This window comes from Ornithodoros turicata, chromosome 1, assembly GCF_037126465.1.
Source record: "Ornithodoros turicata isolate Travis chromosome 1, ASM3712646v1, whole genome shotgun sequence".
NCBI lineage: Eukaryota > Metazoa > Arthropoda > Arachnida > Ixodida > Argasidae > Ornithodoros > Ornithodoros turicata.
Window position 1 is genome coordinate 99,878,685 of NC_088201.1, and position 15,055 is coordinate 99,893,739.

Genomic DNA, 15,055 nt, shown 5'->3' on the forward strand with positions numbered 1-15,055 from the left:
CCCAGAACAAAGCAAACTTCTAGCAAGTCCCTGCTCGGCGAGGTCAGAATTCGGCGTCACCGCGTCAGGGCACACATAATAGAACCCTCACTGGCCAGGGATTAGTACACACTGGGCAAGACGTCCAAATGGGGACTTCCAAGAAGGGCCAATGTCCGGGACAAGCCGAGGGACTCAGGAAATTTCAACTGAACAAGCCAGATAATGGAGAGACGAGACACAGAAAGTTTTAGAGGGAGATCCAAAATATGTAATTAGAGTATTGAGTAGAAAATACCATAAAATGTATTTTAAATAGAGTACAAATACACAAAACAAAAAGTACTGAGTAGAGTACCAAAATACCGCAAATTGTATTTAAAATACAGTATTTTAAATACAATACTCCAAATACGTACAAGTCTGCGCATAAGTCTCCCATCACCATCAGTGGGGCGTCCAGTCTTGCTTGTCTAATTTCTGTAATGTCTTCAAGGATGCACTGGGTTATGTTTTGGTTCCACTCGGGCTTCTCCCCTGCTGTTGCCATGTACACTATCCCAACATTAACAACGTATTGTTGGAATACTTTGAATTCTGCCCACATGTGTTCCTTACATTTTCTTTGTGATATCAGTTCTACGCTTTCTTTGCGGTACATGAAACCAACTCCTCCTCCTTTCTTCTCTGATTTTTCCCTATTTGTTCCGATCCAGCCCCACTTCTGCTCAAACAAAGGCTTTTCTTGGTTTCGTAGGTGCGTCTCCGACACCGCGTATATGTGGATGTCTTCTTTTTCGGCGTTCCATTCCAATTCTATCCACTTCACTCTGTTCCCTCCTTGTAGGTTTAACGTAGCGATTTTTAGGTACTTTGTGCTACTGCGGTGCCGGTTTCTTTTCCTGTGTCGTGTTGAAAAGGTCGCCACGAGCGGCGATGACACACAATGTTTGCAGCGCCACCTAGCCCAGCGCAACAGGTCTATTTGTGGGCTATACCAGTGTTTCACGCCATGCGCTCGGACGACAGCACACGACCACTGTCACCCCTCGTTTCTGCATTTGTGTCCTGGCACATAATAATGCACTGCCGTTCAAGACTGAATAAAGTAATGATCTTTTGCGCTCCCAGGTCGGACGTGTTAATGGGCAGCAGAATAGATATGAGCAGACAAGAAGACACACATGTCGGAATCCTTTTTCGGAATTCGGTAATTCTGTGATGGACACAGGTGGTGATACTGCAACGCAGCTTTTGTTCCTGTACAATCAGAATTTCGAAGTTCAAAGGAACCAATTCCCGTGCGATTTTATACTTCTTCTGACCTTGCTGAGTTTGAATAAGTTGTGCGAACTGGAGAGAGTACGTAGTGCCTTGGGCTCGCTGGTGTTCCATTATTAAAAGCCCCAAAACTAATGCTGTTGGAATATTAAAGACTAACCATGTACAAGTCTGTGCACAGTTTAGTAACTACGGCGCGCATATAAACGGTTGCTCCAAGTAAAAATTTGCCGAGTCCGCGGCAACGCGAGTTGCTAACTTCAAGGTCAGGTTCCCAGCTTCACGTTAGCAACTCGCAATGTGGCGAACATGCGAGCACCTTTGCGCAAAACTGCCGCTTGTATATGGACCTGTACTTGATATCATGCTGCCTCGGGCTTGGAGTCGTTGACAGTGACCTTATTTACATAAGCAATAAAGTTATAAGCTATGCGTGGTGCATCATATCTGATTCAATACATGTTCTGGTTCTTATACACGCCGCTTGTTCCACTTTAGAACATCGGAAGAAAACATTTACCAGCGACTTAACACGAGACGTTTCGTCTCGTATTAGTCCGCGGCATGGGACGTTGCTGAAAAGACTTTATGCCATCCGAATCCTACCTGAACAAGTTTAAAAGCGAACTTATGTATCCATAATCCAGGAGAAGTTGCATGCCCCTATCTTATGCTGTATATTCTCCCGGTTTTGTGAACAGAGTAACGAAAACACTTTTGGCTATTTTTTCTTTTATGAGTTGGCGTGAGTTGGCTATATTTGGGCTATTTTCTTAATCAGTTTTGGCGGGAGACCCAAGGTAGACCAGCTTGGCATCTGGCGCAATGGCAACCCTGCTCCCAAGTTGTTGAGAGAAAGACGGAAAGAGCAGGTGGTCTGAGGTGTCCGGTGTCCGCGCGACAACGGATTCCTGACGCCATTTGGTTAGATGAGTTTCCATCGCATTTCCGAGCAGAATACGAAACATCGCTGCGGTCGACATTAATCTTCTCGTTGATGTTTACGTTTGTGGTAATAATTCGTGGTTTTTGTTCACGTTATGAGGAGGAGTACAGACGTATGGCTTGCTGAAACTGATCTTTGAAAGTGGCGGGAAGGCAAATTTCCGTTGACATGTCCTCCATGTTGACAGTGCGTGTGCCGGCCTAGCTTGTGAGGTACAGACGAGAGCAGGATGGCGAGTAAGGTATGTAGCCGATTACTACATCCGAATTCCTTAAATGTGACATTATGCACTGTTGTTTGGATGAGCAATGATCTGGACGTTCTGCACATTTTTTGTCCGACTCAGCGCGTGTACGAGCCTGTGCGCGACGGCGCTTGGTTGATAGGACAAGGGACAAGATTCCTGAAATGTGCAACACATAAATTGGGTATGGATTTTGCAAATATTGAGTATTTTGCTTTGTTTCAAGGCTATTTGACAGAAGGTCAGGATGCTTCTTCAATGATGCCACCCTTGAAAAAGTTCAGCAAGCGTCAATGTCATGGTTGCACGTCCAGGTTGCGCCACGCACGAGAAGTCACTGGTGGAGTGCAACACACAGTGAATCTGAAGGAGGACAGTGATGATTTTTGTGTGCATCGGGTATTTTTTCGTATTATTATTTCGTATTTCTGATAGGGATTTAGTGATGTTTACAGTAGTGATCTGTGATGAAGTAGGCCAATAGCAAGCTACGATGCAACCCTGGTTTTATACTCTGGTAAGTGCGGTGACAGATCTGGGAGAAGGGCGGTTGGGCTATCGTACCTCCCGAAAAAAAACAACAATATTAGTTTATGCATTGCATTTCCCCCTCCCCATTACGCGCTTCGACAAAGAAACCACCCTCTCCCCTAACCATAATTGGTCCAGGGGCGGATCCAGCCCCCCCCCCCCCCCCCCCCCCGAGGATCTTCCCTGGATCCGCCCCTGAATTGGTCTGAATCCGCCACTGCCTTAGCTATTGAATTCATCATGCGTATTATACATGTAAACCAGTTTGGAGAACTAATAAAGGACAAGCGTTGATTATGTCGGACCAAGGGAGCATTTTCTGTTGTTTGATGACCGCGTAATCTCTTCAACAAGGCTCCACGCAAACAGCATCGATCAGCACATGTCCTGATCGATGCTGTTTGGAAACCTCTACCATGTTAAACGCGGTCTGCAGAGCTGACATGCTGTGCAGGCAAGCCCGCTTCGAGTGAATGCATAACGTCCCAATAAGGATTCCTAGAAGTCCAATAGGGATCACAATGGACGTCCCTGTAACATTTAAACTACATCCATCGGAGTTTCATAAAGACGTGTTTCGGACTTTTATTGAACCAAACTCGCCCATCGCTCGGACGTTCTCAACATCCGCAGAGGGACGTCCCAGAGACATTCCTCGGATCATTTTGTGTTATCTGGGAAGTCATTCTTAACGCCCTGTTTTCTTCCTATCAAACTGCAAAGCAGGCCAGTAACATGCACCATGAGAAGTAATTCACACCACAGAGTCATAATTATCGCAGAAACTGAATTTAAAGTACGCCGCAAAAAGCGACTGTGTGCAACGGCAGTGGAGAGCAGTAAATTTGACAGCTGAAAATCAGTGGCTGGATGATACTCTCTCGCCGATATTTGCATTTCTGGAACTGTTTGCTCCAACCAAATACCCTCCCTCCCACGAGAGAAGAAAACATGTAAACAAACGACGTCACAGTGTTCGACAGCGCCACCAATTTGGTAGAGTTGAACACGCTCGAAGCTAGGGGGGTGAACAAAGGTCGCCATTGTCTTGAGAGGATTACGATGGTAGCTGAAAGGGATGCGACCTGCGGTCCTACTTTTCTTTCAATAGGAGGCAGGGAACAAGTGCCCATTCGTGGAACCAAGCTCTCACCTTCCGATTTGTTTCAGTTGGCCTACCAACGTTCATGATGACGTTTCTCGGGTAGAGGTCTATTTGTCTAACTTAACTTGTCTGTCATCACCCAGCAGCCACTGATGACGGGCTGTGCGACAAGGCCCTCGATTATTGGAATAAAACTGTTGCTTCTTTCCACTTCACCTTGATAAAGGTGGAGCCAGGCCAACGCAAATTTCACCGGGCAATACCAATACTTCGCCCAGTATGTGATTTCCGGCTGTTAAGTTTTTGCAGAATTGGTGTGCAAAACGTGATTTTGATTGGAACAGTGTGTTACGGCCATAGGCTACCGAATTCATGAAAGAAAATGCTACCTCTGCTTGGCTAATTTGGAAGTTCCATTATGAAAATTCGCTGAATTCATGTGTGACATGAATGCAAACCTAAATGTGTGGCAAAAGTCTGAGTGCAATTGTAGTAGTTTCATAACACATTGTTTGGAGTTTATTGACATCCACTCGTGGGCACACAACAGACAATTTTGTACCTGATGCGCAACTTTTGCACGAAAGCTTGCACAGAAATAAATTTACGAACTACTTCAGTGCGTTCTATGTTCTCTAAACTACAGTTTTCACTGCCCTTCAACGTCTTTATTCCGTCTTTCCTGGATTGAAACATTTCACACCCCTTTTCTACACATTCCCCGATGGCTCCACGTAACAAAGTCAGTTTGACTGAAGGGCTCCTTTCCAATTCTAAAGCCAGCGTGGATCAGAGAGACGGCGACGGTCAAAACAGTGTGGAATTCGATGGAGGCAAACATGGTTTGTGCAAACATTGCTATTTGGTAGGAGAGGCAGGGTCTCTCCTCGGAGCAGGACCTGGAGAATCAGTGAGACGGTTCGGGTCAGGTTGTCGCATGCTGAGAGGAAGGGATCGAGATTCCTCCGCGCGGTGCCCCCAAGACTTCGTTCTGTAGAGGAGGTGGTCTTCCTCTACATGAGTCGTGACCGGCGATGATGGAATGTCCTAGCGGGCAGATGGTCGTGGCCTCACGCTAGGACGGTGCCGGTAGAACTGCCGTGCCAGCGCCGTAGCGCGTGGCAGAAGAGGCACGTCTTCGTCATCACACACGAGCCGCCACATCACTCCCCCCCTCAGACGCGGAGCGGTGTAGAGCTAGCGGTTGAGGTCCGCGTCGATACATGAAGAGGAGGAAGACGGGCGACACGTGGAACAGGGACGGCTGGTCTTGCGTCTTGTGTTGAGTGGGCAGAAGTGGCGGGATGAACGGTGCGGACAAGAGCTGGCCGGGAGGGTTCCAGGGGCGGGTCGAAGCGGAGAGGAGGCAGGTAGGCCGATGTGTTGCAGAGAGGGCGGCGACAGAACCGCGGCCGGTTCGTGAGCGGTGAGCTCGTAGTGTTGTCGCCAAGGAGAGTGCCGGGGAGACCGGGAGTAGAACTCACTGTGGCCTCCGTGCGTGTCCCCGGTGGAACGTTTGTCCCGGTTCCTCTTGGCCGCAACTGGACGCGCAGCCAGTATCTTGTACAGAAGCCTGGTGGGAAGGCGAGGCGGGCAGGGTTCGTAGACCGCTAGCGTAGCAGATGCGGTGGTGCGGTCGACAGCGGCGTATCGCGACCGGTACAGGAGCCTGATGCTAGGCAAGGCGCCGCTGGTGGAAGCCGGAGGAGTGACATCGTGAAGTATGTGGCGACGTGACGCAGAGTGCGAGACCATGGCGACGTGAGCTGGGTATAGATGAGCGAACCATGGTGTTGAGATGGAGTACGTTGAGTCGTTGAGTGAGTCGTTGAGTGAGTCGTTGAGTAAGCCGTGGTGAATTGATGCCGCCTAGCGGTTCCTCGGAAGAACGAAGCACCGGACCTTCATATGACTTTGAATGCGGTCTTGCGGAAATTTGGGATGGTACTGGGCCGAATTGCGCCGAACATGCTGTTCTTTGTTCGGGTCACCAAATGTAGGGGCGTAGTCTTCCTCCACATGAGCCCCTACCAGCGATGATGGAATGTCCCAGCGGGCAGATGGTCGTGGCCTCACGCTAGGACGGTGCCGGTAGAACTGCCGTGCCAGCGCCGTGGCGCGTGGCAGCAGAGGCACGTCTTCGTCATCACACACGGGCCACCACAGTTCCTTCAGAGCCCTGTCTCCCTTTATAAGCAGGGAAAAGTAACAGGAACAGAAATGGGATTAGAGTGCAGGTAGCAGTAACAGAAATGAATATCACATGCTTAGGGTTGCTAAAAGTTTAAGGTTGAACTTGAAGGAACTCTTTTTTTACAAACGTTAGTTGATGATGTAATGAATGTCTCAGTGACAACAACTCGCTTTAGTGAAGCAGATTTAAGCTTTAAATTCAAGATACGGGACAACTGATCTCGGTTCAAATGTTATTTGGCTTTGGTGAAACCAGGCCATGGAATACCTAAAACTAAAATGGCTCGCAGTAATAATTCAGGTGAAAGATGAAAGTCACTGAAAAGGTTAGCCAGCTGTAGGATCGAACCCACATCTTCTGGATTACCGGTCCAGGGCCCAGGTACCGCGCAGGGCCTGAATTATTACAGTCCTTTATTGTATCATTTAGACAGATTTATTAAATATAGCTGAATAAAGCTAACTAAAATTAAGTGAGGAGCTAAAAGTGCTGTCTGTCATGTGCACACATCCATGCAAGAGAAAAAAAAAGGGGGGGCAGTAACCGTGGCAGTAAGGGACACGAAAAGAGATTCCGTTACGTTTCCTTGTTCATTAGATGATGAAGTGGGCATCAGCCATAGAAGTCATTAGGTGTGGTGCCTGTGAGTATACGTCAAAGCTAGGGAAAGATATTTTTAGGCTTTGTTTTTCCTGAAAATCTGGGTTTAAAAAGCGGATGCTATTTTGTGGAAGGGGAAACATTATGAAATCAAGTGGAGTGCTTTTATTCAGGTTATTTTTCGGGTTAACCTGCAACGAGGACATTTTTCCTCACCGCTGATATGGTGCAGATGGGCAGTACCAGTTATCACTTATTCACCAAAAGTATCAGTTGTGCCCTCAGGAGTTCATCATCCATTGATGTTCTCAATGGGTTCTGCATGTACAGCAACTTACTAAAGCTGACAAAATGGTGTACATGCAGGCTATCTACTGTATGAACTTGATAATGTAAAAGCCTGAGTCTGGGCACACAGAGCAGAGGCTGCGCTCTACGTCGCAATTCCCATTAAGGAGACTGATTAATGACAAGGTTACACAGGCAAGCACTGGGCATCTGTCTGATGCTGACTTCCAGGAGTACAGAGTCACAAGGTGGCCACTTGAAGGAGTATCTTCATGCATGTACTGTCCAAATTCTGATAGTATCAGTTCTTCACTGCAGTGCGTGACTACAGCGAACAGTTCCTCATAGTCTTCAAAGTCACTCGTCATTGAGGCTGTGAAGGACGTGTCTAGCACTAAAGCTTTTTTCTAGATGTCCAACTGTGAATGAATGCTTTCAGTGCCTGACAAGTTTCTGCTTGTGGTTGCCGGAGATTTGTTAAGCAAATGATCACAAAAGGTGGGACATGTAGCTTTTATAGTAGACAGTCTGAATTCTTTCCACAAAACCAAGAAACAGACAAAAGCAAAACCATGTTACTTTTAATCTTCTAATATAAGAGTTGCTCTTTCAGTCCAGAGCAGTGTAAACAGACAAACAAAAAACAGTTCTTATGAAAGTTGTAAATTAATGCAGATTTTTGTTCAAGAACACCAGCATTGCCACCCGCTCAGGGTCCAGTCTACTCTTTTTTTGTTTGTTTTTCTTTTTAAATCAGCTATGACACCCGATCTTTTGAAAAGTCTTTCTCACGTTACTGTCGATGGGGGTGTGATCAGGAATGGACCTTTTTCACAATGGCCTATGCGCATGCGTATGACCTTGAGGGGCCACTGAGGATTATCTCCGTCTTCACTAGATGGCACACTATGGGGACGACAGAAGTGGGGACCAGTGGGGAGAGCGCACGAATGGCGCGACCTTGTCGGCCCCACTCCGGACCAGTTTTGGTCCTTTGTGCTACCCACGCTGATTTGTTTTGATGCGCGCCGAGCATGGTTCGTTGGAGAGCCGTTAGGATACGACGCGTATGTGAAAAAGGTCCATTTTTTCGGCAGTTTCCTCAAATCGCGATATTTTTGGTGCCAATCAATTTGAAAGCAAAGAACCAGTTTTTGACAGACTCCGGAGGTGGCAATTTTAAAAAGAAACAAACAAACGTGGTTAGTGGAGTCTATCTGCCGTTTCGGGCACTGGGATTCAGATTCCCGAATCCCTTCCTAGGATTCGAGGATTTGCGGATTTTATAGTCATCCGTATATCCTTTGGTAGCATTGTCAAGGTCAGACATGCTTTCTCATTTGTCCTTACAATTCCTTTGATGTTGCAGAGCACTCCCTGAAGTTTAAGACTGACAAGGTGGTAGTATTGTGGGAGCAGTACCTTCTCACTCTCAAGCTGCTGCTGAACATCTGTGATTGGATCCAATACCTCAAGAGCTAGTGTGCTTTTTACATACAGTTCTTGCTTCTTCCCAGACAGTAAACATCTCAGTTTCTGTATTTAGCATTTCCTCCACTGTGACTCTCAATAAGTTGTGTAAGGCAATCCCACATTTCGAGAGTCACCTTGAGGGAGTTGTAAAGGCTGTACCACCTCTGAGGCACAACTGCAGGTGGCTTTTTAACATCTGAAATTGCTATTCCATTGTCAATGCATAGCTCCTGATAGTCCTGCTACAATCGACTGCTGTGCTTGAAGAGGGCACTTGACTTGATGACAACCTGCTGTAGATCACTCGCTTTCACATTCTGACGCGGTCTTCTTCCCCACTGCTACATGAATCGAGTGAGGTATGTCTTTTATCCGAAGGGTGTGCACTGCTTCTCCTTCGTTAACATCCTTCACCATCTGCTGCATGCATGGGGCCGAATCACTTGAGATCGCTATTAAGTTGCGCCATGATTTGCCGAGCACCGAGACTGCATCACGAAGGACATTCGCAGTGGTGTAGTTGTTGGAGAGCTTCACCAGCACGACGTTCACAAGGTAGACAACTTCTTGTTGCTACTATACCTGGCACTGTCAAAGCACGCAAGTGAATTTATCGTGGGATATCCCATGATATCTGCTGACTCATTGACAATGATACTTGGTTTTGCTTCCTTTATCTCATCTCTGTTGTCATCCAGGTGCTTGTTAAACACCTCGAGCCCTTGTTTCCACCAGAGCTGGTGCCCTCCGGGCATGGTTTTCGCAGCAGGGCAGTGCTTTTGCGCAAACTCTCCAAGGGGCCCATCAGCATGCTCGAGGTTTATTCTACTTGTGGTCAACGTGTGGACAAACTTGTGAATAATGCTTATGCATTCTTTTCATTTTCTTGTTGACTGTAGCAGACACTGAATAACGCCTGGTCTCCTATTGCTTTCCTTTTGAGGCAACCATGTCTTGCTGAAGCTAGATGCTCTGTAACGCAGTCATAGGGCTTCTTCGACAGGTGTGATGGCAGAATAAGGCTGCAAAAGCGACAAGCGAGCACGTCTCTGTCGTCGCCATTTTTTACAATCTGTAAGTCCTCGTACTGTGCTGTCCAGTCCTCTAGGTAGTTCCGTTTTCGGTCCATGACACAGGACAGCAACAAGAAACGATGCACAGGACACGTACAGAAATGCTCCAGAGCTGTGACGTGAAGCAAGACTGGCAAAACTGTACGGAAATGAACTTGGCAAAAACTGGCACCAACAAGCTCGCAAGCACTGCAGCTGCGGGACGTGTGCAAGAGGAGCAGAGGCAAAGACAACTCAAAGGCATCGAAACTGACTGGTAGAAATCGGGTAAAACCCGATCAATTTGTGTGTCATTCAGGATGTAAATTAGGTTGATATCGGGTTTTACCCTAAAACATCCCACCCTAGTCATAGCCGTTTAGTCACTTTTGCGTTGTTGCACGAAAAGGAGTACACGGCTTTGTACGGGAAATGTGTGCTGGGTGACAGGGGGCATTCAGATATGACTTGGGCCACCCCTGGATCAACCCATGCTTGATGGACCCATGGATGGCAGTTCACAGTCTGTGTGAAGGAGTCCTTTTCGTGGTTGTCTTGATTTTCTCAGCACCGTATTTGTTTTTTAAGGATTTTGCTATATACATCACTAACTTGCACAGATTACAACTCTTCTGAACCACAGTCGATTCATTCACGTCAGGTAAGTTTTAAACATCACGCAGGAATTAAACATGAAGAGATATAGTTTGCATGTGTATAGTCTTTCCTCTTATTGGGGTCTCCGAGTTGAAGACATGTAACAGCGCAGAGATGACACTTGTACACCCCTCTCATGTGCATTCCCATTTCGAACAGCACAGTTCCATGCTCTGTGTGTACTCCATAGGACAGAGATCACACATATGGTTGCTTGTGCACGTGTGTCTGCTTCTGATGCCGGAGGTGCCTGCTGTGGGTGAACTCTCCACAACAGGGACTGCACTTACTTGTATGGCTTCTTGTTTGTGCATGTTTTCTTGTGACACTGCACATGTGTACCCCGGATGAACTCTGCAGCAAAGGTATTGCAGTTACACAGCTTCTCATCAGTATAAGTCTGTAAGTGCTCCTTTAGGTGGTGCAGCTGGGAGAACTCAGAGGGACAGAGATCGCACTTGCATGCCGTCACACTTGGTCTGTGTTGTAATGCTGCAGGGCAGATGCTTGTATGGCTTTTCGCCCAACATGTCTTCTCGTAACACTTCATGAGCGTGCTGTACCTAAACTCTGCAGGGTAGAGATCACACTTGTACAGCTTCTCACCCGTGTGTCTCCTTATGCTACAGCAGACACCTGTTGTGGTTGATGGCTGCAGGGTAAATACTGCATTTGTATGGGTTCTTGTCCGTGTGTGTCTTCTTGTGACACTGCAGGTGACAACTCTTACTCAACTCTGCAGAACAGAGATTGTACTTGCATGACATCTTGACCGCATGTGCCTTCTTGTGACGGTCTAGATGCATCCTCCAGACGAATTCAGCAGAACAAAGATCTCACTTGTATGGCTTCTCGTCAGTGTGTGTCTTCTCGTGACGTTCCAGGTACCAACTCTGGCTGAACTCTGCAGGACACAGATTGCACTTGTACAGCTTCTCAGGAGTATGAATCCGTATGTGACCCGTCAGGTGGTGCAGCTGGATGAACTTACGGGGACAGAGATCACATCCGTACAGCTTCTCCCCCACGTGTGTCTTCTTGTGATGCTGCAGGTGCAAACTCTGTCTGAAATCTGCTGAGCAGAGATTGCACTTGTACAGGTCCTCACCCATGTGTGTCTTCTTGTGACACTGCAGGCTCTTGCTGTGGCTGTAGGCTGCAGGACAGATATTGCACTTGTATGGTTTTTCACACGCGTGTGTCTTCTTATGATGCTGCAAGTGCAAACTGTGACTGAATTCTGCAGGACAGAGATCGCACTTGTACAGCGTTTTGCCCATGTGTGTCTTCTTGTGATGCTGCAGGTACGCGCTCCAGATGAAATCTGCAGAACAGATATCACACTTGTACAGCTTCTTGGATGTGTGTGTCTTCTTGTGTTGCTGCAGGTGCGAACTCTGTCTGAACTCTGCAGGACAGGGATCGGACTTGTATAGGATGTTGTCAGTGTGCTTCTGCATGTGGTTTTTGGCACTTTCAGACTGTGAGGAAGTAGCTGAACTGGGGTTGCACTCGAGCCTCTGCTCTCCCACCTGATCCTTCATCGCGACGGGATGCTTCAGGCTAGCTGACGATGCTGGATCACAACGGTCTGTGGGATCATCCTTAAGATGAAGCATGTGAGTGTTTGTTGTTGCATCTGAAATTTTAGAAATGGGACAGTGTGGGTGAAGACGGGCTCATAAGACAATGGCATAACTGCCATATTTGCTCACAGAATTGACAGAGACGGGAAATCTCCAGCAATCAAGACAAAATTTGTTTCATGTGCAGACATTTCGTAAACCATGCTAAAATATGTTACTAAATGACCACACAATGCGTGGTGGACTTGGCTTTGTGCAGGGTGTTATGGTCAGGTAATGACTACATACTATAAGCTAAGCTTTTGTTCCAGTGGCATGTATATTCTGAAACACGCTGTTGTTCATACCCCACAAAACACATGTGTTTTACAAAGAACGTTCGGGTATGGCGATAGCATTTTACCTTGAATGTGTGCGCTCCAATGATCACATATGTGAAAGACAAAAGTCAAACCTGTCATACGGTCAGACTAAATGAGATGAAAGCTTGAAATTCACACATTTGAAAACACCAATGTATACTTATACATTCTATTCTACGCGTTCCATATATTCATACATACGATACAGCTTGTGTTTAGCGCATGGCCCACATCATCATCACTTTTTCATAATGTGTTGTTTAGAGCTGTGCGAGTACTCGAAATTTCGAGTGCGAGTCGAGTCGATCTCATATTCGACAAATGATGACTCGTCAACTTTCGAGTACTCGATATCGTTTCAAGCTCGCGTTAGATCCCCATTAAAATCCATCACATGTAAGGTATAACCTGTCACAATGAGTTCACCATTTGGAAACACGCATTTGGCACAGCCGTGAGCGCTGTCACAATTTTGCCATCTTGTGTTTACCATTAGCTTCGGCTAACCTCGACTTCGCTACAGACTGAGTGGTGGATATGAATGGCAAACCGGCTTCAGCTGGCTACTGCTGGCCATGGAGGCGTCACGACTATCCTTGCATTTGCTGACTAAGAGCGACGAAGGCTCCGCCTCCTGGATGCGAGCCAATGGGAGGACACGGAGGGCAGGCACTTCCCAAGCCTCTACTCTTGCCTAAGAGATGGCGCAGCGTTATCTTTGTTTTGTGTGTCGCAAGGCTTCTGCCATGGGGCACCAATCTAACTAACTGCTTCGCCATCCGTTAACCAGCAGCTGCTGCTGTTTTGCCTGATGCAAGGTTTCTGCCAAGGCGCACCAATCTAACCAACGGCTTCGCCGTCAGTTAACCGGCGTACGCGTGACTCCCATGGCCCTTAGCCTGGTTCCCACGTTGACGGGCGTCGAAGCCGCTGGTTAACGGACGGCGAAGCAGTTGGTTAGATTGGTGCCCCATGGCAGAAGCCTTGCGATCCGCGAAACAAAAGTAACGCTGCGCCATCTCTTAGGCGAGAGGGGAGGCTTGGGAAGTGCCTGCCCTTCGCATCTTCCCATTGGCCGGCATTCGCTCTTGGTCAGCAAACGCAAGGATAGTCACTGGAAGCCTTGTGTAGGACTACTTTACGAAAATTTCCGGTATGAACACTCCCTTACCGCGCCCATAGAGAGTCGATCACTGGTGATCGACGTTTTATGAGCGGCGCTACTCGGTCCCTAAAGTAGATTTGGACAAGTGGTCACATTTGTTGGACACTATAAACACTACACAGTGAGTACTATTTTAACTTTGATCTTTTCTTTGTGGCAGTGATTTATGAAGTTGGCCCTGCACCAGGGAGGCAGTGCGGAGATTCTATCTTGGTTGCGGCGTCGCATTCCTGCGGTAGGCCTCTTTCGCAAATGCACAATACTCCCATTTTAAGCATATTTTGATTCCATTTCGTTTATTGCAACCAAAATGTCGACTCTGCAGGTATTAGATATTCAGATTCTTTTTTTCTTTTGTCCTGCATGTGTGGGCATGTATAGCTTGCACTATTGCTGTTCTTCCTGTCTCAAAACTAACCGGGAGGAATGGAAGAGTGGTGAAATAGCAATATGCGGTACAACAGGAAAGTTGAGCCTGAAACTAATGTTTTCAGTGGAAATTACGATGTTAATTTCTGTTTTACTCCTTCAATGAACTCTGTCACACAGTTACATGAACAACGTGCAGTGTTCATGCTATTTTCCACAATTTCTTGATCCAGAGGGTTGATATTTTATATTATTTCTGACAAAGATTGACATAGTTTGAACTTGTAGATTGATATTTTTGTTCAAGATAAGGGCATATATTCATGAGGGTTTCTGCTGTTTGCACCAATTTTTGGGTGTCCCAAAATCAATTTTGGAAATACATGGATAGCTTTGTTTATGAAACTTACATCATTCGATGAGGCATTGATTTGGCTACATTTTCCTGTATAGCAACATAATGCAAAATGTTTTCGCTCTGTGATGTATTGTATCTGCGTGATCAAATTAAAAAAAAGACAGTCTGAGAGAGCATGGCCAGCATGACCCTCATGTGGCATAGGGAAGCACTCATCCCTATTTTTATTTGTTCCTTTCTTCTCAGCTCACACACAGCTTACATCTGCTTGAGCTGTGCCACCGTACCTCATGATTCATGTATCCAGGGCCAAGGTATGTCACGACTTTCCCTGTTCTTCGAGCTTTGATACCCTTTTTTCCAAGAGTGGAGAATTTTTTAAAGGTGTGCGCTATATATGTCACCTGCACTCTTTGTTTTTTTGTAGGAGCTTATTTTATTAATTGAAAAACATGCCTTAGTGAAAAAATTAAAAATAGTGGACTTCTATAAGTGTTCAGTTTACTGATATGACCATCACTAGAGAGAGACTTGTCCAAGAGGAACAAATCAATGTACTGTGTGTTCAGTGCCAGTGTCTACAGAGGGGCCATTACCCCTCCTCAGCATGCTTGAAGGGGCACTAAAATGACAGAAGGAAGAGGTTGCATTAGGACAAAAGAAGAGAGAAAAAATACAACGGGGGGGATTGAAATTTCCCACGTGTCACCCCCAGAGGCAAAAAGTAGACGCCGGCCTCAGGTGTGGGTGAACACACACAGTGATACACTTCGTCGTGGCCGTAGTCGTCGACGAGCCTCGCTCTTTTCAGGGCATCATGACCTTTCCTGTTGACAACACAGCCAACAAAAAGACATGGAGGACA

The 15,055-nt window shown here is 46.7% G+C and overlaps 1 protein-coding gene and 1 long non-coding RNA gene across 2 annotated transcripts in view; one reads left to right on the forward strand and one right to left on the reverse strand.

Annotated features, from left to right (window-relative positions):
- The window catches only part of LOC135367076 (uncharacterized), a 146,385-nt gene that overhangs the window by 7,360 nt on the left and 123,970 nt on the right, over positions 1-15,055 (forward strand). The gene's annotated exons all lie outside the window — the stretch shown is intronic.
- LOC135378510 (zinc finger protein 883-like) overlaps positions 7,031-15,055 on the reverse strand; it is a 41,240-nt gene continuing 33,215 nt past the window's right edge. Inside the window, exon 10 of the mRNA XM_064611568.1 lies at positions 7,031-11,989. Coding sequence (XP_064467638.1) covers positions 11,187-11,989 — 803 coding nt within the window. The 3' untranslated portion in view covers positions 7,031-11,186. The remainder of the gene's footprint in view (positions 11,990-15,055) is intronic.